The sequence below is a fragment of the Epinephelus fuscoguttatus genome, linkage group LG24 (assembly GCF_011397635.1).
Source record: "Epinephelus fuscoguttatus linkage group LG24, E.fuscoguttatus.final_Chr_v1".
Lineage (NCBI taxonomy): Eukaryota > Metazoa > Chordata > Actinopteri > Perciformes > Serranidae > Epinephelus > Epinephelus fuscoguttatus.
The window spans coordinates 8,645,139-8,670,884 of record NC_064775.1 but is presented as its reverse complement, the minus strand read 5'-3'; the positions used below and the strand labels follow the sequence as shown (position 1 = coordinate 8,670,884).

Sequence of the window (25,746 nt, the reverse complement as noted above, 5' to 3'; positions counted from 1 at the left end):
CTTGGATGACTACATACCGCTAGGGCTAGCAAGAAAAATATGTTATTGTCTCATTTGGGTGAATTGACCATTTAAGAAACGACATTAAAGTAGCCATGGATTAACAAGAAGATAGACTTTTGAGCAGAAAACACCGCTTAAAGCTACTCTTACCTTTCTTGCATTTCACACAATATTTTAACATCCACAACTCAAACACAAGTCCCATCCCCCTCCTCCATTACGTCCTCATTACGTCTATGATAGATGTAGGTGTTGGCAAGGTAACGTTAGATACACGGAAGAGCGAGTGTAATGTTACAACCAAGACAGTCAACGCAACCCCAGAGTTTAAAACTCAACCGGAGTCACTGTTTTAGAATAAGGTTACAGTGCTAACGTTAGATAGTAGCGTTAACGTTACTAGTAAGTGGAAACGCACAAGGAAGATAACGTTAATGTTTCAGAGGCTACGCTACAGTAGGCTAACGTTAGCCATTAGCAAGTGGATGCTGTGTTGTCATATACAACGTTATAGCTTATGTTACATTAGAGGCAGACTAAAATTACCTGTCCAGCAGAAACTCTGCGACCATCTCGTCCCTTTTTAGCTCAGGATGATCTGCATCGGTCTTCGTTACGCAAGCGGTTACGTCAGTCGGAGGCCTCCACGTGGGGAAGACAGACAGGACCCTCGGCCAATCATTGCATTCGGTGCAAATGCAATGATTGGTCAGAGTTTTCTTAGAACCATATGAGGATGGTAGAATTATGAGTTTTTATCTCTGGTGGAATTCACTTACTGCTTCCTGATAGCATTTTAACCTAAACAAAGAAAATTTCCAGAAAGATAAATGTTGCTTTAAGCAGCAACTTTGTCAGAAATACAACAGAACAGCAACTGGTATATCTGCTAAAGTGCAAAATCATTGTGTTACCTGTGACTGCTTCACAATAAAAGCCACCCAGTGTAGCAGGAAATATGCACCTTGCATTATCAGTTACTTAAAGGCGCTGTATATAAGAATGTGGCCAAAACGGTTACTGCACTCAAATTCAAAATACTGCCGCGAGTCGTGTCCGCCCCCCCTCCCCGAAAGATTCGAGGTTGCCGGACAGCGGCACGCTGAATACTGATTTGTTTGCCCACGGGCGGCTGCCGTGGCAGGGCCGCGTCGCCGTGTCCTTGATCTTCGGTTTTCCAGCAGACCGTTCAAGCAAGTCCGGCTTCTCTGCTGCTAACACTGCTGCCGGGATACAGCGGAGGAGGAGCCGGCTGCTAATGCTATGTACCGGGACACTGCTAACGCTGCTTGCCGTGCTGCTCAGTCGTAACTGTAACTGATGCTGAGACTCTACTGACTGCGTCTGCGTGACTGGTAGATGGACTGTAAAAATGTTTTTTTAAATGCGAATATTCTGGCTGTACTATTGTTGTCTGTGAGATCAGTATGTTATATGAACATTATTCCTTAGTCTCTGTGACATATTAGGATGATTTTACAACTATTTTTACAAAGATTTCTTACATATAGCTCCTTTAATACACCTCTGATATTAGAGTAAGAGAGTGAGAATGAACAGTGAGGCCGATATCAGCCGGATGAAGGTACAAACGGTAATCCTGGATTACATTAGTTAATGTTGGACTCCTCCACCAACAATGAAAACGGCTATAGAGAGATGATTACTGAATGTAAATTAAAAAAAATCATAAATAGTGTCAAATAGGGTTTGATTTTATCACAATATTAATGATTCAAACTTAAACATTTACACCATAACAACAAAAAATGAGACGCAGGTCATTATTTTGAGATACTATGCTATTAGTTTGAGATAAGCATGCCATTATTTCATTTTCTTTTTTAAAATACTCATTATTTTAAGAACGTGTCTCATTAAAATGACTTTTTTCATCACACTGGCAGGAAGAGGTGTCCTTAAGTATGGGGTAATAGTGTAGAGGAATAATTAATACACTGGTAAGGTAATCATCAAGGTAATTATTTGTTCAGATAGCCATTTTCGCCAGTGTGTCTGTTCTGAAACACACACATCCACACACCCTTTCATGTCCTGCCCCACTGTACTCCTTTGACGGACCCGACGTATGACTAGAAAATCCCTGTTGTCGACAAATGCCGTCTAATGAAAAGGTTAACTGTAAGCAGCATGACAAGGCTGGGAGGAGAGTTAGCGGCCCTGTCGGTGACCTGGCATTTCGAGATGTCTCTATTAGCCTTCTACCACACTCCGTCCAGCTCTCAGCACCGCTCTCTGTTGTGAAGGACACCAGGCCAATTAGAGCCTACGATACTTAGGGGGGTGGTGGAAGTGGGGGGGGGGCGGCAGGTGGCGGCATTGGGTAGGTGGTATGAAAAAGATGAGAAGGAAGAATGCTGAGAAGTGCGTCACATGCGGTTAGAAACCCTGCTTTCATATGATAGTCAAATGAGGTAACAAGCCAAGAGATCAAAACTGTGACCCAGAGCTACTTTGAAAGTGTGTGTTTATGTGTGTGCAGAAGTGTGCATACAGTGAGTGCCCGCATTCAACTTTTTATAAAGCACAAATTTTTGTTGTGTGCCACCGTGTGATGCTGTCTCCCTGTGTGTTTTTATTTATTTTATTTTTTGTTCCCATTTTGAATGTGCTCCACTTCAAACTCTCTCCCTGACATCATTCCATGAGCTTTTAGCTTTGAAATGGAAATTAATCACACAGGAGTATTCCCCGAAGGGCTGCCTGTAATACATGAAATGGAGCTTTTGGCACAATGTTTCACCACTGAGATTCCGGGCTGATATAAAATTTTGTGGCTGCAGAGCAAGACTTCATGGATCTCAGAGGTGAAGTCACAGCGTGGAATACAGACATAAAGGCCGCGCTGCTGTAGTTTAAAACCAAAAGAAGTTTTCAGTCCCTGGTGCATGGGCATGCAGCACCCTTTTGAGCAGCAGTTCAAGTGTAAAATTTCATTTTCTAACTCTAATTAATACACTTACAGAGATATTCATGGGAAATCAGGGTGCTTACAGAGTCCGGCAATGCTTCCACCGCCTATTAGCACTGCAAACCTCCTTCATCTTACCATTTTACAGTCTGATGGTAATGCCAGGCAAACAATCATATAAAGCTATTGAGGCTATTACATTTGTGATGTGGTGGTTTGATGGAGACACTCTCTGCAGGAAGACAGAAAGTCTGTAGCCTATCTCACCAATTGTTTGTGATTTGTTTCCTATTTTTTTAGTTTAAAAGGATACCTCGCCAATTTTCAGCCAGCTTTGTATCGTCAGTGTGGGTAGTTTGTGTATAACTGTTGTAAATTGCCCTCTATTTAACCAGTGCAGAGATCGCCCTGCTCCCCTCCCAGCAAAACTCCACTAGCTGATGTAGATGACGCAAAGTGTATCATCCTGCAGAGTTTTGCTGGCTGTTCATTCAAAATACAGGCTGTACTTACGCAATTTCCACCCCCAAATAAAAAAACTCAGACCAAAATCTGATCCAACAGTAAAACTATGCAGTGGTGATCAAATATAAATCAAGATTATGTTAATGCATTACCTATCTCTTGCCTGAAATGTTTCCAGAAACATTTTTGTGCACTGTTTAGCTGTAGTAGTGAGAACTAATAAAAAACTGAGATCATTTGGTAGAACTAAGAGGCGCTGATCAAATATGAACCAAGATTCTGATACCGTGTTGCCTATTTCCCCCCTCAAATGTTTTCATAAACGTGTTTTAGCTTACAGTTTTACTGTAATAAGATGATTGGTTACCAGCTGGCTGCCATTGTGTCAAATGGACACAATGTTCTGATGCAGCGCACTTTATTCTGGGAGTTATTTTTCTTTAAAGCCTCAGTGTGTTAAAATGGTGAGTAACAGTGACATCAGCGGCCAAATTCTAGATTGCAGCGCTCACTCGCGCTCACTTGCCTTGCGCAGACAGAGATGGCATCATCCACGAGTTTTTGAAGTTTTTCAGGAGCAGGCCTATCTAGCGATGAGGTGAATATTTATTTAGGAATCTAAACCATACAATATTGTAGCGACCCTGCAGTAAATGTTCTGTTGTAATGTCAATGTTCTGTGAGTTAATGGCATGTTTGGGATTGAATGAATATGGGTAGGGGGGTGGAGTGCGAGTGTGACGGGGATGAGGGCTGTGTGAGTGCGCGTGCTGGTGTGCGTATGAGCGAGCTGGAGGAGAGAGCAGGAGTGCACAGTTGGAGTTACAGCTAAGTTCTTGTTTGTTGGTTGTTTTGGTGTAGTTACAGCCAACAGTAACCTGTACTGTTCAGTAATAAACGGTGGTTTGCCGAATAACTGCGTCATCCTTTCCACACGTCCTGGCGGACGCTACAATATGTTTTAGCTTACCAGTGAGATATAGGTTATCTGTGAGATATAACGTTATGTTAGGAGTGTTTTATCTCTAAATGTTTTGGTAACACGAGCAAACATTAGCACAGTAATGCTAAAATAACACGTTTTATGTGATAGTCACGGCACAGTGCGGCAAATATAGGTTGGTACGATTATAATAAATGCATCTCCAGAGTGTTCTTCCACAGGAGTTTTAGTTTTAGTTTCGCTTATCTGATCTTTTTCTTTTATTTGGTGGCGTGGTTTCCCTCTTACGGGGCAAAACATACGTGTGGTCCTCCATTTAAAGTGCGACGGAATCATAAAAGTACAAAGCAGGTTCACGCAGAAGCGCCCCGGATTGAGCTTCACCTTCTCTGTCTCCAGTGACAGCAAGTTCTAGGTAAACGCAAAAGGCGAAGCGCGTACATCCCTTTCAGCCACTGTATTCAAATATGGCAACGCAAGAGGGCAGCCTCCTTCAGACCGCGCCCTGCCTGTGTATATATATATCGAGAGAAATCATTCTAAGCCTATGAGAAAGCTTTAATTTGTATGTGAATTGCATTACACTTTAGTAAATATATATTTATGAAAGCAGTAGTTGATATTTGCTAATAAACAACCACATAAATTACACATTGTAACTTTAAAAGCACAGTGCCCAATTATCAGCAATATTTTGTGAAATATGCTTCTTGCCTTCTCTCAGAGAATTAAATGAGAAGATACAGTCAGGTCCATATGTATTTGGACACTGACACAAGTTTTGTTATTTTAGCTGTTTACCAAAACACATTTAAGAAACAGTTATATAATCAATATGGGCTGAAAGTGCAGACTCTCAGCTTTAATTTGAAGGTATAACACATCCAAATTGGAGGAAGGATTTACAGCTCTTTAATATGTAGCTGCCTGTTTTTCAAGAGACCAAAGGTAATTGGACAATTAACTCAAAAGCTCTTCCATGGGCTGAATAGGCTATTCCCTCGTTAACCCATCATCAATTAAGCAGGTAAAAGGTCTGGAGTTGATTCCAGGTGTGGCATTTGCATTTGGAAGCTGTTGCTGTGAACCCATAACATGCGGTCAAGGGGGCTCTCAATGGAAGTGAAACAGACCAAAGAAGAAATCCATCAGAGATAGCGGAAATGTTAGGAGTGGCCAAATCAACAGTTTGGTACATGCTGAGAAAAAAAAGCACACTGGTGACCTCAGGAACTCAGAAAGGCCTGGATGTCCTTTCAGTGGTGAAGAAAAACACCTTCACAACATCCACCCAAGTGAAGAACACTCTCCAGGAAGTAGGTGTATCAGTGTCTAAGTCTACCATAAAGAGAAGACTTCATGAGAGCAAATACAGAGGGTTCAGGACAAGGTGCAAACCATTATCAGCCTCAAAAATAGAAAGGCCAGATTAGACTTTGCCGAAAACATCTAAAGAAGCCAGCCCAGTTCTGGAACAGCATTCTTTGGACAGATGAAACTAAGATCAACCTGTACCAGAATGATTGGAAGAAGAAAGTATGTAGAAGGCTCGAAACGGCTCATGATCCAAAGCACACCACACTAGTGTTTATTGATGATGTGACAGAAGCAGACGGATGAATTCTGAAGTGTGTAGGGATATACTTTCTGCTCAGACTCAGCCAAATGCAGCAAAGTTGATTGGACGGCGCTGCACAGCACAGATGGACAATGACCCAAAACATACTGCGAAAGCAACCTAGAAGTTTTTCAGGCAAAGAAGTGGAATATTCTGCTATGGCCAAGTCAGCCACCAGATCTCAACCTAATCGAGCATGCATTTCACCTGCTTAAGACAAAACTTAAAGCAGAGAGACCCTGAAGGCAGCTGCAGTAAAGGCCTGGCAAAGCATCACAAAGGAGGAAACCTAGCGTTTGGTGACGTCCATGGGTTCCAGACTTCAGGCAGTCATTGCCTGCAAAGGATTCTCAACAACGTATTAAACTTGAACATTTAATTTATGGTAATGTTGATTTGTCCAATTACTTTTGAGCCCCTGAAATGAGGAGACTTTGTAGAAAAATGGTCCCAGTTCCTAAACGGATATTTTTGTTCAACCCCTTGAATTAAACCTGAAACTCATCTCAGTTGTTTCATTCCAAATCTAATGTGGTGGCATGCAGAGCCCAAATCATGAACATTGTGTCACTGTCCAAAAATTTCTGGGCCTAGCTGTAAATGCCACTCTCAGGTCCCCGCAGTAAACATGAAGGTGGAGCCAGGAGCTGGTTAGTGTGTGGCATGAAGGCTGGAAACAGGAGTAAACAGCAGCAGGAGTTCTGTCCAAAGGTAACGTGTCTGACAAAGACTGTTAAATGGCCCCATCTTACAGCCCGCACGAGATGTTAAAAGACACCATTAACATTCTCATTTGTTGAAAGTAAAGATTCATACTCCACTACATTGTGTTTACACAGTATCCCCACATACCAGCTAACCTTTACCTTGAGTCTCAGCACGCCCATTTTCCATTTATCCACTTTCTTGCGAGTCAGGGTCACAGTGCAACAGGGTAAGCAGCACAGCCATCCACACATTCTCTTCTTTGTCTCCTCGAGGGCTTGTTCGTGCATTACCAGGCTGATGTACAGATTTATTCCCTTCAGTCTTTCCTGTGTTCTTCTCACCATACCCAATAAGTCCCCATAGGGCACAAGAAGTCGCTTCCCTTGGATCATTTCCACCAGTTATTTTGCCATCAAAAACCTTAAGCGAAGGTCATAGGATGAGAATAGGACACTCAAAATTTTGGAGATTCTCCTTTTTATGTGTGATACATTGCCTTAGTCTTTAGCAATAAAAGTAGTTTACTATGTATTATATCAGATTTAGCCAGACAGTTTGAAAATTTGAACACTTGTACCAATCATTAATGCAACAGCATGGCACAAGCTGATGCCCATTGGGTGAGCTGTCATTGTATACAATATTAAGTCTTTTTTTCTAAGACTATCTGCTCTGATCTAATTCAGATCTGCCTCTGGGGGGTCGTCAGGAGAGGTGCAGAAAGTGGGAAAAACATTTCATGAAGCAACAACCAGCAAGGCATTTGTAAATAAAGCAAAGCATGACAACATGATACAGTTCAAAAGTTCAGGTGTCACATTGGAGCTGCGTGGAGATTTTGTACCGGGTAATATGATGTTAGGATCCTATATGCTGCTGTAGCAAGTTCAAAGAAGAATAAAAGGTTTCATGGCAATGTGAGATGTCTGTTGATGTTTCAAATGAACAATGGCGCTGTAGTGTGCACAGTTTTTAGGTGAACCCTGGTCAGATTTTCCACCAGAAGAAAATGTTGGCAAGGTACATTTCTTAAAATCACAAATATGTCGCATTTGCACATGTCATAGGTTTCAAATCAACGTTTTTAGAGTGATGTATTAGTTATAGAAGTTACAGAAGTTGGGTCATCTGTGCAAGACTCCTGCCAAGTTGCAGACTACTGTGCAAGGTTGTCTTCTGGCGACCCTTTGCAGCATTTCCATCAGTGCTTGTGCCAAACCTGTTTTTTTAACAAACCTGGGTGTTTTTTTTACAAACACATTGCAGCATTTCCCAGCAACGTTTGAGCCTCTGAACCTAGGTGTTTTTCACCAACTCGTCCCTGCTTGTCTGGCAGTATTTAAGCCACCGAATCTGGGTGTTTTTCATTGACATATCACAGTGTTTCCCTGATACGTTAAAGCAACAAATCCTGGGTATTTTTTAGAGACACATTGTGATGTTTCCCAGCTGTGTTTGTGTCACTGAACTTTGGTGTTTTTAGCATCCCATCGCAGCTTTTCCGAGTGGCACTTGTGGCAATGAACCAACTTGGGTGTTTCTCACTGACACACTGTGGCGTTTCCCAGTGGTAATTGAGCCACTGAACCTTGGTGTCAACATATCCCTGATTTCTCAGCAGCATTAATGCAACTGAACCTTGTTATTTTTCCCAGACACATTGCAACACTTCCCAGCATTGTTTGAGCCACCAGACCTGGGTGTTTTTCACCAAACCATCCCTGCTTTTCGAGTGGCTTTTGTGCCACTGAAACTGGGTGTTTTTCACCAACATATCTCAGTGTTCCCCAGCAGGGTTTGAGCTGCCAAACCTGGGTGTTTTTCACTGACTCGTCCCTGCTTTTCTAGCGGTGTTTAAGCATTTAAGTCATCGACATATCGCTGTGTTTCCCAGAGGCATTAAAGCTACCAAACCTGGATATCTTTACAGATACACTGTGGTGTTTCCTAGCTTTGTTTATACTACTGAACCTTGGCATTTTTAGCAATACATTGTAGCTTTTCCCAGTGGCACTTGTGGCAATGAACCAGGTGTTTTTCACTTAACTTTGTTTTTTTACTGACGTACTCTGGCATTTCGCAGTGGTGTTTGAGCCACTGAAACTGGATGTTTTTCACCGATACATCCCTGCTTTTCCAGGGTGTTTTGTGCCACTGAACCTTGGTGTTATTGACAGACACATCACTGCTTTTCGGCAGCTCTTGAGCCACCAAACCTGGGTGTTTTTCACCAACCAGTCCCTGCTTTCTCAGCAGTGTCAAAGCAACCAAACCATGTTATTTTTCACAGACATAGCATCGCGTTTCCTTGCCATGTTTGAGCCTTGAGCCTGGGTATTTTTCACCAACCTGTCCCTGCTTTTCCAGCGGCTTTTGGCTCTTTTCCAAACCATAACCAAGTGGTTTTTACATCTGAACCTAACCACAGCTTCACCAGCGTTGTTGAGAAACATAAACTTTTAACATATCTGCTAAAAAAAATAATGTACAAATGTAACAGGTCCATGGTTTGCAGAAATTTACAATGCGAACATTTTTCCTCGCAACTGGGTTGGATTTTCTGGACTGTACCCAAATTAGAAAACAGCGTGTACAACAGAGTATTTACAGAGAAATTGATCTTATGGTGGTTATACCATATGAAACATCACAAAAGCAAATTCCAAGATGTTTTTCAAGATGACCCTGAGGTGTGTTTCTTTGAGCATCTCAGTGAGTCATTGTGTTGCCTCCTCGCTGTGTGCAGCATCAAGGATCCCGGTGCACTTTCATCTCCAGCTCTAGCTACATGGCACCAGTTTACCACTCTCTCTTTGACTTTTACACACACCACCTCCCAGATGTTTGTGTGTTCATGCTTTGTCATTCCTCTTTTCCAGGAACACACACTTTCTCCAGCTTCTTATCTCTCTCACACACTCGTGAATCCTCACTTGTACGCACAAACACAGATATTCTTCCACTCAAAACTTTACTAACAAGTATGATGGAGTCTCTTTGTAAACAAAGATTGATTTTTTCTTCTCTTTCAACGCCTACAGTGTTTTAGCTCAGTCTATGTTGAGTCACACATGGGTGCCACCTCTTTAAAAAGCCATCAGTGTGGATCTATATCCCAACCTTGTGGAGCCCCTTGTCTCTGCCTGACTGGCTGCACAATGGAGAAGGATGGAGTTAGAAAAGCTCACAGGAATTAACCGAAAAGGCTAAATTAATTTCCCTCTCACATAAATACTCACACAAGCCTTAAAAACCTGGAAGTGCTTTCCTGCAGAAGCTTAAAAAGTACTACTTCATAATTAGTTTTTATGAAGCAGCTAGTCCATGCAGGTACAAAATAATTACCTCTAATGGTTCTTCATTGTGCCTGGTCAATAAAGAAATTTCACTGTGAGTGTGATATTTTCTATGTGGGATACCAATGTGAGATATTGCCATGGCAGCAGTGGTTGCATTGTAGTTTGTCTTTATCTCCCCCGCACTTGACAATCTGCTTTGTTTAGTCCTTTCATTGATCAGCAAGAATTAGATGAGTTTTCATATTCAGATGCCCCGCGGCAGGCGGCAGACAAATGCCCAAGTGGCGCTCGTACCTTTTCGCGCTATTAGCCCCATGCATCATTAAACAGGGCTTTGAAACAGCTGCAATTTTTGTAACCTTAGAAAGATTATCTGCTCACATATCATTCCTACTTTCACACAGCAGGAGAGATTCGGCTCTTTTATCCAGCACTGTGCTCCTCTTGTTCTCCTCCTGTCATTGGGGTTTGTTACAAATGCTCTGAGGGAAGATACTTCAGGTGAATAGGGGAAAAACTTTTTACTAGTAGATATTATTACTGTGAAACTTCCCCAGATGATTACTTATGTTAAGACAATTATTTTTGTATTTTATGTTTTCTGACATTTCATGTGGAAATATAAAACAAGGCATTATCAAATTAAATATGCGCTATTTTGCGTACAATTCTAGAACAGAAATCTGACCATCGGACAATACTGAGACTTTATTTTGCTGACATATTAAGAGGCAGATGTTTTACAGAGAGAATGTTGGATGTAGCTTTTTATCACTCCATAAATCAAAAAATACTGTCAACAGCCTAAAAAAAAATCAATCTCTGCCATGTTTTTTGGGAATATGCCTTATGTCCTTTAGTTCAATATGATACCTGTGTCTTCACTGTAGCGTCAGAACTGAGCCCGATACAGAAACTTTTATTTACTAAAACCTTCAGCTCTGCCTGTCATACCTGCTGCTTCTTTACATATTTTGTTTGCAAAATATTTGGCCATTGTCTCTCTACTTCTTCTACTTGTTCTCTCTTTACCCTGAATCTTCTCCAGTAACTCCTGAGTTTTGGTGAGGCATTCTGACTTGTCAGGAAAATATATATACGAAATATATATAATTTGTAAGTAAGTAAATTATACTTGATCACATTTAAGGGTCACTTATAGACCTGTCCATTGGCCCTCTCTTGACCTTTGGCTGGGCTCCTCTGTACCCTTTGAAATCTTAAAAATAACCAAAGTTATCAGATAAAGGTAGTGGAGCAGAAAGTACAATATTTGCCTCCAAGATGTAGTGGAGTTGGACTAGCCTATAAAGTAGCATATGTTTCGAGTACAGTATAAACAGTATAAATTTAATATGTAATATTTTAATGAATCAATGTTTCTGGATGATTATTAAAGAGATGTAATTATTTTTTCAGTGTGTAAGTGTAATTAGTGATAGATTACATTCGATTATTCAAGTAACTAAAGCCAACACGGCTCTTTGTTCAGTGCTAATTAGCTAACGTTAGCATGCTAACATTGTAAGATGGTGAACATTATAGCTGCTAAACATCAGCATGTTAGCGTTATCATAGTGAGCACTGCGGCATCCAGATGTAAGATGGAGAGGGCCTTAGCTTTGACCACAGGTTATTCAATAGCAGCCAGGTTCTTGCAAAGAAGAGTTTCATGGAAAAGTGCTTAGTTTGTATAAAAGTGTTGACATTTTGAGTAGCTATCTCCTGATGGCTTGTTAACGTTGTCAGCGTTTTTTCTTGAAGGCCAGTTATACAGCTTGGTGCTGATCCTCCTGTTTATTTAAATTGAGAGACACTGATAATGAAGACGAGGCTGCTAAAATCCATATTTTACTAATGAACCCAACACCCTGCCAAGTGTCCAGTGAAGAAAATAGGTATCAAAGTGTCATAGCGTCCTTCAAGCACACTCTCTGTGATCAAACAGTCAAAGCAGTGGCTTCTAGTCTTTTGTATGTGCTGTTGTTGGCTGAATTCTACGCAACAAAAACATCAAAAGAGCTTTTTTTCCCCTCACACTAACCCTCGTGGCGAAATGTTTTGTGATAGGTCGGCGCTGTGGTGCATCATGACAGTCACACTATTGTCCCCGCACCAACATGTCACAACCAGTAGACATCAAGAGCCTCAGCCAGTCAACAAAGGAGTATTTTTCATGGTGGAAATCTGTCGTGACTCAAGTGATGCTGGCTTCTTGTCAGGCACGGACTGTCACCTCCTACCTTTGTTATGTACTTCTGTTTTATTGATGAACTAAAAAGTTACCCCTGAAAATAAAAGCTGCCACGAATGTCAGCAGATTATAGAGCTGGCTATTAAAATAAAGCTCTGTATCTGCATATTTATGGGTGAGATGGGTGTAAAAGTATAAAGTGCACAGTAGTTTTACCAAGAAAATGTCACCTCTGTGACAATGTCTCAAAATTGCACTCCACCCAGATGGAAGCTTATAATTCCAAGGTCATGATTTATGGATTTTAGGATGCATGGTGTAGACACAACTCAAATTTCCTTGGGGCAAACTTTTTTTGTCAGAAAAATCCATATTTTATTAAAGAGTCAATACTCTGTACTTATGACTTTTTGACTGCCTGCAGTCTAGAGTTATTGTTTTCAAACCCCATAGTTTTTTTTTTTTATCATTTCTATTTTTTGGGACATATTCTGACATTGTGTTTTTGGAATCCGTAGTCACAGAGCATACCTACAAACATCTGGACCACAAAATTAAAAATGAAACTTCAGCTCTGCATGTCCTCTGATGTTTTGAGTCTGATTTTTGTTGCTGTTTTGCATCTCTTTGGAGTTGTAATGCATCTTTTTGGGGTTTTTAATCTCTTTGTCATCATTTTATGTCTCTTAGTGGTTGTTTTGCCCCCTTTTGTAGTAATCCGTCTCTTTGCAGTGCCGTTGCATTTTTTTGTGGTCATTTTCAATCGCGTTAATTTGAGTGAAAATTAGGGCTAGGAAACCTCATTACACTTTGGGCCCCTAGGCCTGTGCCTGGTAGTCCTACTATGTAATCTTCAGAGCCTTTTTGTCTCTTTTAACACATGTTTTGGTTTGACAACCTGCATGCACCATCGACAAACTCAACATTTAACTGTATGGAATTAAAGTCACTGCTAGCGATAGCTGTGGCCATGGGCATTTTGTTTTTGGGTTGTCCATCCGCCCATTCCAGTCTCATGAATGTGATATCTCATGATGGCCTTGAAAGAATTTGGCACAAACTTCCACTTGGACTCAACGATGAACTGCTTAGATTTTGGTGGTCATGGATCAAAGGTCAAGGTCACTGTAACCTTGTTTGTCTCATTCTTGTGAGTGCCATATCTTGAGATTGTCTTGAGGTTTTTTTTTTGTTTTGTTTTGTTTTGTTTTTTTCAAATTTGGCACAAACATTCACTTGAACTCAAAAATCAACTGATTAGATTTTGGTGGTCATGGATCAAAGGTCAAGGTCACTGTAACCTTGTTTGTCTCATTCTTGTGAATGCCATATCGCACCATTGCATTGAGGGATTTTTTTTTCTTCCAAAGTTGGCACAAATGTTCAGTTGGACTCAGTAATGATCAGAATTCGGTGGTCAAAGGTCAAGATCACTGTGACCTTGCATCTGTCTTACTTTCTGAACATGATAACTCAAGTGGGCCTTCAGGGAATTTACTCAAATTTGGAACAGACGTCCACTTGGACTCAAGAATGAACTGATTAGAATTTGGTGGTTGAAGGTCAAGGTTACTGTGACCTCACAAAACACGTTTTGGCCATGACTCAAGCATTCATAAGCCAATTATGACAAAATTTCACACAAATGTCTAACAGAATAGAATGATGAAGTGATGAGAGTTCGTATCCTAAAGGTCACCTTCACTGTGACATCATGATGTTCTGCAAAAACACTTTTCTGGCCATCACTCAAAGTCATATATTTGGCACAGCAGGGGAGACATTTGGTCAGTTACTGAATTGATGTGTGTGATGCATCCATGTTGTAACAGTCATGGATATAAACTGTAAGTGCAACTTGAGCGGTTTGCGGAGGCATACATCAGCATGGCAGTAATCATAGTTGTAGTTATTTTGTGTCTCTTCGCAGTTCCTTTGCATCACTGTGGTCATTTTGAAACTCTTCCTGGTCCATACATGTTAATTTGAGTGAAATTTTGCAGCTTAGAGCCGGGGGGCCTTTTGGTTTTATTACCTGCATGCATTTAAGGACATTTTTAAATTTAACTCTATGAAATTTTAGTTAATTGAGATTCATTTCAGAAACATTAAATCTATTGAGTTACATTCAGGTGATAAAAACGTGTGTCCGGTCTTTAGCGCTGATTTTTCAAAAACACTTGTTTAGCCAGGCCCCAGCACTCTCCTTTACTCCTTGCAAACCCAATGCTAGAGTTTTATATGCATTAACACCTCCAGCATCCACGCATCCTTTTTTTTTTCTGTGTTCTCCCCCACCCCCCTTCTAGGACAATCCGGGAGCACCTGGGGGAGCAGGAGGTCTCCATCTCTCTGACCATCGACTCTCTGGAGGAGAGCGACCTGGGCAACTACTCGTGCTACGTGGAGAACGGCAACGGGCGGCGACAGGCCAACATCCAGCTCACAAAGAAAGGTAAAACGAGCACACAAACAAGCATATAGATGAAAAAAATCCAGCTATTTCAAGCATTTTTCCATGAAGGCAGCAGAGCGCTATAGAGGCCTTGAGATTTAATAATGGCATGTTGCAGCATTGGAGGTGAAAAACACCATTTAATACCAAAGGCCTTCGCTCTGACGATAGAGAGAATCTCTCGCAGCAATTTACTGAGTACAAAGAAGAACAACTAGCGGGACTCTGGGAATTGACCAGTTGTTTCTCGCCTCGGGGAGGGGGGGAAAAAATGGGACAGTACTGTAGATAGTGCAGAAAGCCTCTTCATCCACCTCAGCCGGAGGAAGCATTAGTTTGCAGAGAAAGAAAAATCGCTTCTGGAGAGAGGCAGCCTTCAGTGTTATGATGCCAGACAAGCTGTTTGACTGTCTGGCAATGACCTCCCCCATCATACACACACACACACACATACACATACACAAACACCAATCCTCCTTTGATCGCCAAACTCTCACTCAGATGCTTTCTCATCTTTCATCACTGGCTACTGTTGCCTTTCCCCCTCCCCCTTGTCTTTTTATTCAAGCAAACATTTTTGAGTTTCTCCTCTGATTTGGCCTCGATGAGGATGACTGTTTGAAAGTTGATTCCATGATGATTTCAAATAGAGATGCACACTTTCCACTGTGGTTATATAAGTGAGATTTTTTTTTTATTATTTTTTAGCGAGGCTTGGAGGGGGGGGGGTCTCTGCAGCCTTAAAGTTGTCAGTGTTGAATACATTTACATAGTAAGATATTTTTCCTCTCTTTTAAGCTTGCAGCTTTGGATCCAGCTTTGATGGCAGCCCAGTTCCCCTCCATTTGCTATATTAAAGGGGTTTATGCTGCACAGTCAAATCTCAGAATAAACCGAAGAAGATTAGCCTGGTCCTCGCAGGATTGCGGGTCTACCAGAAATCGACTGGTTCCCATGTTTTTTTATTTGCTGCATCCATGGTGTGGTGCAGTGCGCGGCCAGTCAGTGTTTACGCCGCCTTTCAAAATGCGTCAAAGTTTTCCTTGCTTGTCTCTTGAAGCTGTGAAAACAGCACGACACTCCAAATGAATCTGGTTGTCTCCGCGCGGCATCAAGCAGAATATGTCTTCACTTGTGTGTAAAGTTAGCACGGAGACGCGTCCTTATTTCCACTTCTTGTACAACTTCTTGTAGGCAAGAAGTTGAGAAGTCCTCCTGGCCAACTTTTTTCTCAGCAGCTCCAAATCCTCAGATACATTTTTTATCTCACAACAGCAGCAGCAGCAACATCAACTAGCAGACAGCTGCCTATACTGTATATAATAACTAGCATCTAGATTCTTGATTTGTGAACATGAGGAGCAGCAGCTTTCACCATGCTCTGCTTTATTTTGCCATTCAACCCCCTCTCTGCCTTTTCCTCATCTCTCTTTTCATCTCTCCCTCTAGACAACAGAGAGAGATGCAGTAATAGAAGGAGAAAAAGGGTTGATGAATTGCCCGATGCCATGTGGCACCATCAGATCCAGCCTTCTAGTCGTCAGGAGCTAATTTGTCTTAATCCGTCCCACTGCAGCGCTGCTACAATATGGATGCCAGGCAGAGAAGAATTGGCCTCTCCCACTGTAATCTCTGCTGCTTGAGGAGCAGCTGGCTCGTTACGCTGTCCAGATATGTGAGGAGAGAAGCAGTGTTCAGTGAGGCGAGAGGGCAGAGCTGAGGTGGAGAGGAAGTGAGGGAGAAGTGGAGTTGCTTGGAACCATCATCTCGCAGTGCTTGTTAGCTGCAACTGCCCTCTCAGAAAAGTAAACTAGTTCAGGATGATTCTCAGGCTGAAGGGAGAGAAACTGATAAAAGAGTCGGAAGTCGGTGGGGAAACCTGTGCTCATCCTGCCCTGAGTTTGTTTGCTCTTTTGTTTGCGTACGTCCGTCCGTAAGTTTGGCTGAAGGTCGCCACCCAGACAGGCGTGATGAAGCGGCGCTGGCCACGCTCGTTAGCTCTCCAGAACATCATCCTTCATCATGGGAGCTGTCAGCCTGATGGCCGCCGCAGTGGAATGGGCATCGCGCACTCCAACGAGGTTAAATGCGCGTCGGTGATGGATGGCGATGCACGCGGGTCCTCTCCGTCCATGTTTATGTGTGTGTGCGGCATTGCGGCGATTCCAGCCTTTTTACTGTTGTCCATTAGTCAGCCAATGAAGGCTGACCACCCAGATTTTGTGAGGCGTAGCCAAGAGGAAATGTTGAACTGCAAAAGATGGAGTGACATCCAACAGAGAACACTGTAAAAGAGAAAAAAAAGCCTTGAAAAAGAGACAAGATCATGAAAAGACAAAGCAAACGACTTGGTTTTCAAGGCGAGTTACTGGACCATGAAGCTTAATGGAGTCCATTGTCCTGTAGTGTAAAATATCACCTTTCATCCTCCTGAATAACACCACTAGTCTTGCTCCTACTGAATATTTTGTCCTGTCCTTCTTGAAAAACTACAAGTAACACAATTTAGAATAATGTGAGTGTTAAAGTGAAATATCAACACTGAAGTATTGCAGTTCCTTAAATTTAGCTTTCACTGATGCTTTTCATGAGTTCACGTCAGGCAGCAGCAATGACGGATGGTGGGGAGAGCGGACCGCTTCGATCTGTCGACGAAGAGGCGGTTCAGCTAACAGCCAGGCGCTTTTACTCGCCTTGCACGTCTCTGCAGCTGTACACACATGTAACCAATCTTCATAAGTGTGGCGGTCTGATCTGTCATATGCTAACGTCGCACCGGTTGCCTCGTGATTTTTTTATTATCCAATCGAGCCAGGTGGCTTTAAGTGACAGGTATAGAAGTGGTTGTTAGAGTTATGTCATGTGGAAACAATCCAGACAGAATGAGAGTATAACAACATGGAAAGATGGAGAGGAAAAGCAGAGACTCAAACCTTGAGTACAGCTACAAGAGAAGCTTTTTTAAACAAAGCAAAGTCATTTCACATCATAGAATCGCCTAACAGGAGCTAGTGCAACTTTTGTTATCCATCATGAGTGCACCATGCATTATTTCACATGCATTGATGTTCTGTGGATTCTGCTCAAAGTGTAATCTGGTGTTCACGCCCGACGTTAACTTGCAGAGGAGCCGGGAAATAAGATGGAGGGCAAGGTAGTGATGTGTAACTGCAACTTTCTGACTTTTTTAATCTAAGATGAGAATAAGTATAGTCTCACAGCAAGAAATGTCTGCCGGAAGATCAGAAAAAAAACATTAAAATGATAAATGTCACAGTAAAAAAGGTCATCTTTCACACTATTCAACCAAACTGAAGTGTCTATAAATGTAATAATTATGAAGACAATTTTTTATGCTTGCTTCTGCTGATATTTTCAAAATATAAAACTAGAAATACATCATAAATAGTACATATCTGACATTTTGCAGTGTCTGCACATAATCGATAGCTGGAGACAGCTCTGTCAGAGCCAGTGTATAAGTCCAGCATTGTGGTAATACCAGACTGTTTCCGGAGAAATAAGGAAATTGATTGCAAACCTTTAAATTCAGGGTCACCCAACAAGCAGAGAGACATCAAATACAGGAAATGAGAAGCACCCATGTTGTCTGCATTGGTTGGCAATCACAAGGAAATCGACAATCTAAATCTTTTTTTCTTTTACACATTTCATTTAGACTATCCATGATACTAACTAGCTTACCGTTTGAAATTTATGTCATCAGCTGACAGTACAAAGCAACCAACAGCAGATCCATGTAGAGTAGCTAGGATAGAGCTAGCAGGCTTAGCTCAGATTCCGATTTGTTCTTTGGCATCCCCTGCATTGCTCTTGGCGAGTAAAAAGCTGGGAGCTGCCCTCCCACCTGCGTGTGCCAGGACTTCCTGTCTGACAGGAAGCAGCATGTGAAGTTGGGGAAACACGTCTCTGACTCCTGGATCATCCGCATCGGTTCCCTGTATACCAACAGCTACACCTCAGTCTGTCAAGCTCCTTAGGTTCACAGATGAGACCACCTTCACTGGGCTCATCTCTTGCAGGGATGAGCCCAGGTACGGGTGTGAGATTGACCATGTGGTGACCTGGTGCAGTGACAATAAATTGGAGCTCAACCCTCCTTGAGATGACTACTGAATTTCAGAAGAATGCAGCCCTACGCACCCCCATCACCCTGTGTGACACGCCAGTCAGCGCTGTGAGGTCCCTCTGCTTCCTGGGCTCCTACATCCAGGACCTCCAGTCGGGGCTGAACATCAGTTCCCTCATCAAAAAGGCGCAGCAGAGGATGTACTTCCTGCAGCAACTGAAGAAGTTAAACCTGCTAATCTCTGAGTCCATCCTCACCTCCTCAAATACAACCTGGTACACCACTGCCAAGGACAAGGGCCAATTGCATGGTATCGTACACTCTGCTGAGAAGGTGATTGCTGCGATCCGCTGTTACTCTAGGACCTGTACACCAGGACCCTGAGTTGACCCTTCCCACCTTGGACACATACTGTTCAGGACACCCCCCTCTGGCAGAAGGCTGTGGTCCATCAGGACCAAAATCTGACAACACAAATATCTGGTCCTGACTGCAGTGGGCCTAATCAACAAGGCCCACAAATGCCCATCTGACATGGACTCATACAAGCCCCAGCCCTGGTCCTCTCTTTAAATCAAATCCCTTCGCAGTGAGCTGGTAGCAAGCAGCAGAGCTGGGTCTAACATTTGTAACAGCAGCAACAGAAAGTTTGCAGATCTGACGGGGACTCTGGGCAGTGGAGAGGGTAGTACAGGATTGCTAAGTCACAAGGTCTTGCTCTGACTGAATTCGAGTTGCCACAGGGTGCTAAGTGAAGGTTCATGTCTGCCGTGCTGCTGCTGCAAAATGTGTATAAGGAAACAGCAACGAAACACAACATCTGTGTTGTGATGGGTGCTGGTCATTCACCTGCTGAACAATTGGCAATGAAAACAATTCATATATGTAAAAGGTAACATACATTACCTTTAAACAAGTTATTAAAATCACTCTCTCCCTTTCTCTGTGTTTGCCATATTTTAGCAGAGCTGATGTACACGGTGGAGCTGGCTGGAGGTCTGGGAGCCATCCTGATGCTGCTGATCTGTCTGGTGACGCTGTACAAGTGCTACAGGATCGAGCTCATGCTCTTCTACAGGAACCACTTTGGCAGCGAGGATATAGATGGAGGTAAGATGAGATAAGGTGCAAGACATAATTTACTTTACAGCGTTATATAATAATCCTCCATAATCCTGTGATACCACAGTGTTTTCTGTTTGGTGGATGATTTCTAAGGCACCTTCCTCTGCTGTGAAAGCATCCTTTCTTTCCTCAGTAGGAATCAAATCCCTAACCTGAGCAGTATCAGCGCTGCTCTGCACACATATTTATTTTTACTCCGAAAACACCTGGGCTATTTTTCATATCTTAAAGCTGCATGTGGCACTATTTTTATGTAAATATGCATCTGTTTTATCAGTCTAAATGACACAGAAAAGAGCCTCCCATCGTTCCCTGACTCTGAAATTTTGTCGTCAGTTCCAGGGAATCTTCTCAACGAGGTGGAAGAAAAAAATTTTATGCAAAATATTCTGTAAACTGTCTCCAAAACAGCAGCAAACGACTCACCAGTCTTTGATGTAGCTCCTTTTCTTGTCACATTTGCATCCTTGTAAAAACTAATCACAAGGCAGCCTTGTAAAAAAAATGCTCACGCTGGGTGCTGTTTCCTGACATCCCGATGCATGACTTCTGGGTAATGAAGTTCAGATTTTTCAAACAGTTCCCTCTCACTGTGTTTCGGAGCCTCCGATGGGCAGCCCTGCCGAGTTTAGCTTTAAAAGAAAAGCACAGCCTTGATCACTTAAACACTGTGAATACAGCAGCTGCTGCTGACGTGCTTTGTATTCAGGGTGAATTTGGTTGTTGTGTATTTTTCTTTTTATCATTCTACTGGAGAACCAGCGAAAACACAGGCAGACAAAATAATATGAACAGATTCTAGTTAACGGCATTAGTCAGCCCCCAATATGTCGTACAGTATTTGATGTAAAGTAGCACTGTTGTGTTGTTTATTGTTATGTGTCTTGTCTTTCTGGTGTCAGTGCCTCTGATACAAGCAGCAGTTACTTCGATCTCACTGGGGGAAATCCATTATAGTGGAGATTTTTTCCATTTACAGCGCCTACTAATTCGAAGACCACTCTCAGTACAGTCACTGTCCACACTGCTGTCAATACCAGCCATTTGCAGAAGACACGCAGCTCTGTTGATCACTTGGTAAATCTACTGTACCCTGTGTTGTCTCGCTGCAGTTGTGTTGGAAGGGAACAAGGAGAAGACATAACTCTATACATGCCTTGGCTCTGCTTGTTGCACCTGAACAAGCTGCTGGTTTTTAATTGCTTTAAGCATCTTCAGGGCTTGATGCTAACTTTTTTCCCAAAGAGCACATGTTCTCCTAAGTTGAAAAAGTAAGGAGCGCACAAAGAACTTTAGGGGCACAATGTAAATTGATCAAATAATGTGTTGTCCGCAATAAACGTGATGCAAATAGACATTTACAAGCAAAATTATTTAATGAATTTGTATACAAAATGTACAGAAAAGTAAAACCATCAAGTTTTGAAAAAGTTTTGCAATTTAATTTTGTCTTTAATGTTACTATCTTATATATATTATCTTTGCAATATGATTATCTTATATAATGTTATTACTATCCTAAAACATTCTCCAGGTCCTCTGAAACTCTGCAGGACTTATTTCCACCCTGCCCAGCAGCGGTACCGTGGAAAACGGTCCCTAACTGAGGGGAGAACGGAGCAGGCTTCCCCGGAGGTCCGCCGCTTAACCTGGTTCCTCATCTCCTCCACACTTTGACTTAGGCTATTTCCACGCTGCCGACAGTGGGACTTATATTCATTGTGCTGACAGTGGCTTGGAAAACCGCCCATAACCGTGTCACACGGGGAAGAGGGAAGAGGGAAGGAGTCTGGAGTTCCTCCAACATTTGCAGTTAGATTATCATATTTTTTTATTGACAAAAATATAGGCTGCTTCGGCTGATTTTTTTATGCGCACATGTGCCCCTAAATATTTTTTACAGTTCGCACACACCTATTTTTAGTCGCAAATGCGAGTGAAACGCTCACACTGCCGAGCGCTGATCTTGCTACAGGTACCAGTGAAGGGAAGAGGAGGAAGGAAGGTGTTGATCTCTGTACTGTGGGGTTTCTTGTACTTACTGAAGTAGACAAGTTGAGGCTTGAGACTTTGACAACACAGGTTGTCTGCAGGTCCTTAGAAAGTCTTAAAATCTCTTGAATTCAATTTTATAAAGGAAGGGCCTTAAAAGTCATTAAACAGTGTTAAAATTAAATTTCTACAAACATTTTATTTAATGTATTTTATCCATCTTTTAGTGGGCGGCTGTAGCTCAGTCCATGGGGACTTGTTCGCCGGTTCAAGTCCCAATACAGACCAGTTGTGGAGTGTGGGCTGGTAGCTGGAGAGGTACCAGTTCCACCTGCGATGCTTAAAGAAGGAAAACATTATTTGCCCAAAAAACTGTCAAATATTTGGTTAAAAATGATCTGAAGGTGTTGAAAAGCCTGACATGTACCTAAGTGTCTGACACCTGTAGACACCCTGTAAGAAGGATTGGGTCGTCGTCCCGCTCAAACTGCAGAAGAGCAAGTGCAAGAGTGATAGGATAATATATTCTGCTGAACATTCGCTATAAGGCAAATCAAAACACAGTCCCTGTGCCAGACAAAAACATTAACTCTGAGGCCCCATCAGCAATAGTAAAAGAAAAAAAACCCTGATTGGGCCTGGTGGATGAGTCTTGGCTTGAGAATGCATCAAACTGAGACAAGAAGCAAGTTTTAATTTGATTCCCCTGTAATGAGTCTCTCAAGTACCAGCTCTGCAATGAATTCAGGGGGAATGAGATTAGTTCGGAGAGGCTGAGGGACCGTACGTAGCGGAAAGAGAGACAGCGAGAGAGTTATGAGCGTTAAAAGGTAAAAAAGTATTCCGCTCCTCTCCTCATACACTCCCAGCTCTGCTTAACTGTGATGGCTGCTACATCAGACATTTCAATGAAAGTCATTACCTCTGGCTGTGTTGGGCTTTCGGCCCCGGAAAGCAGAGCTTTGCCTTAATGGATGGCCCAGAGGCAGTTGTGTTGAAAAAGGGAAGAAAAAAAAATGTCGGGCCTTGAACTTAATGCCAAACAGCAATTGTCTCCTTTAATTGTGCCACCCGAGTGAGTGCTTGGAGAGAGAAACAGATTTTCAATTTGTTCTCCAGTATAAGGGGATCAGGTTCAATAAGACACAGCACGCTGCCTCCGGAGCTCTCAGGAGACCCCTGATACTTTCCTCCACGCCGCGGTCGATTAGATCACTTCACTGCAAGCGTGTGCGCACTCGCACCTGCACCTCACAAGTCATCTCTGAGTTTCAATGACAGCATACTGTAGGTGAGTAGTCAATGATAAAGCGTTAATCAGAGCCAAACTGGAAATGGTTGCTACTTAAGCGAAGACAAAACATTCTGTAAGCTTTGGCAGGAGGTGGTTAACCAAGATCCCATCTCTATGGTAACAACTGCGCTGACAGGGAGAAGTAGCTGCATGTAACATATAGTTGCACACACGCATAGTTGTCATTAAGAAAGCCCTTAAGCCAGTGTCTTGGATGCACAGAGGTTTTTTTCCCCAACATAAATCTGCACACGCTGCCAAGAAAGTGCTTGTGTTTCATTGTGGCCACTCGTAGAACTAATTGAACGCCTGCCTTCCTCTTCTGCCAGATGTAAAACTGTAAGCTTTATGTAACAATAGGACGGACTGTCAGCTATTTGTCAGCGCCGCTATTTAGTTAAAGACCACTCAGTTGTCACATTGTGTGGGTGTCAGTAGAATCAATAATAGGCTTCATGATGACAACAGCCGCGCGAGCTTGTCAAGGAGGTGGGAACTCATCAACACTCTGCCATAAATACGAATGTCAGCGTTGTCAGCGCGGCATGGAATTATGAGGCTCCGTCTGCGTTCAGTGTAGTTTAGAGATACTGAGCATTAATAGTTTTCACATCTCGCAAACAGCAACTGTAATGCATCCTGCTTAATTTGCATATAAGATGCAGAGGTAAACATCACAATGTAGCTCATTTGTAATCAGAAGGTCAAATGGTGTCTTGTTTTTTCCAAGTGATATTGTCAAGTGTAATGAAAAAGGAAGGAGACAAATGGAGAGTTTACCCTGAACAGCGTCTGTGAAGGTGAAACAACCATTGCAGATAAATATGTAGACAATCTATTGTCAATATCCAGCGCTGATTGATCTTTAAGTTGTTTAGGTCCTTTATTAAGCATGAATGGCAAACATTTATCACATCCTGCTTTTCAACTGTGAAGATTTGCTGCTTGATATTTCTGTGAATTGGACTGTTGGTTAGACAAAATCAAACATGTGGTAATGCTGATTTCCTTGGACGTTAATTGTGGGGAAATTATCTGCAATTAAATCCAAGTAAACGTTCATCATTCATGTATTGTTGTTGCATGGAAACAAATTCCACATTGTTGTATGTTAAGCAGCTTCACCTGCTGTGCACTGCCTAAAAGACCCTCCTGGTTACAGAGCAGGTATTTGGAATTAGTTTATTGGACCTTAAACTTTGTGTTTCTTTATTCCACAATGACGTCACAAGCACTAAATAAAAACAATTACATTTAAAAAACATAATCTCTTCCAATCAAAACCAGGATTATCGAATATATCCTCCTGAGACTTTTGTTTGGTATGCATTTTAATTTCTCCTAGCTATTTGGTTTTATATTTCGATAAATATAAAATACTAAACATTGTTAATGATAATAATAAAGTCCCAGTGTCAAACAAGTACTTCCTAATTTACAGTGTCTTGTTAATGTAAATTAGGAAGTACTTCAAACATTATTAATCATAAATAAATAAGTTTCAACCATAAACTGTGATCAGGTTTTGGACCTTGTCTACTTTTGTGTTGGGATCGGCTGCAGACTGACTTGGCAGAGATGGCTGCCATCTTGGTTTTCCATGGATTAGTGTATTGTGAACTTACTACCACTAGCACAAAAAGTGTCCACGAACGAGGACAACAGGTCTAAGTTAGGTAGAATGAAGTATAAGGTCAAGTAAACCCAAAATGTGATGTCCTCATATGAGGACACATGGTCTCAGGAGGATATAATGATTCTTCTTACCTTGATCTTCTGTCAGAGTTCACGAACAATGTACAAATTGTCTCTGTTTTACCTATAATTAGTTACATACAGTGTCTACAATCTTAGAAATAAAGGTTCCTGGGGTTTTACCCAGAACAGTTTCTTTCTGAAGAACCCTTTTCTTAAGAAAGTGGTCTTTAAGGATTCTTTGTAAGACAATGGGTTCTTCAATCGAAGACCCCTTTTTGATTGAAACAGCTCTTCAAGGATTATTGAGAGCATGGGTGTTAAAAGATCCACACCCTCAAATATTCAACTATTAACTCATGTTTCAAATGGTATTTTTTGAATGTAGATGTATCTGGAATCCCCTTAATACTTTCTTTTAACTTGTCTATTGCCCTAGTTGATATCTTTACCATCAATTCATGCCACACAATACCACATGGTCTGCCATTTTTTTCTGATGTATTGCTTTATGGGTACCTGGTACTTGACATATTGTATTGGCTCTTATTTGGAACCAAATTTCGGTTCCTAACCTGACTGCATTATTGAAATAATAACAGCTGTAGCAATAGTCTCGTGGAACCATGAGAGTTGCAGGTTGCACTGGACTGAACGTCTTATTGGGGGTTCTAGGTGGAACCTTTCACAGATGGTTATAGGTATAACCCTTTATGCTGGGCTCTCAGTAAAGCCGCTTTGACAGGGCTCCAGGTGTAACCTTTATAAAGGGTTCTACCAGTACCCAAAAAGGGTTCAACTATCCGGACAAGCCAATGAACCCTGTATGGTTCTAGTTACCATCGTTGTTTCTAAGAGTGCACAAAAATGTTTCGGAAATTATCATTAATGCAAACCAGTAATCTATAACGTCACCTCACTTTTTGCTGTCAC

The 25,746-nt window shown here is 41.9% G+C and overlaps 1 protein-coding gene across 3 annotated transcripts in view; it reads left to right on the top strand.

Moving 5' to 3' along the window:
• Positions 1–25,746, top strand: part of LOC125884655 (interleukin-1 receptor accessory protein-like 1) — a 312,218-nt gene that overhangs the window by 268,849 nt on the left and 17,623 nt on the right. For all 3 annotated transcript variants that reach the window (XM_049569686.1, XM_049569687.1, XM_049569685.1), the window contains 2 exons: positions 14,472–14,617; positions 19,671–19,817. In XM_049569686.1, the coding sequence (XP_049425643.1) occupies positions 14,472–14,617; positions 19,671–19,817 (293 nt within the window). The remainder of the gene's footprint in view (positions 1–14,471; positions 14,618–19,670; positions 19,818–25,746) is intronic.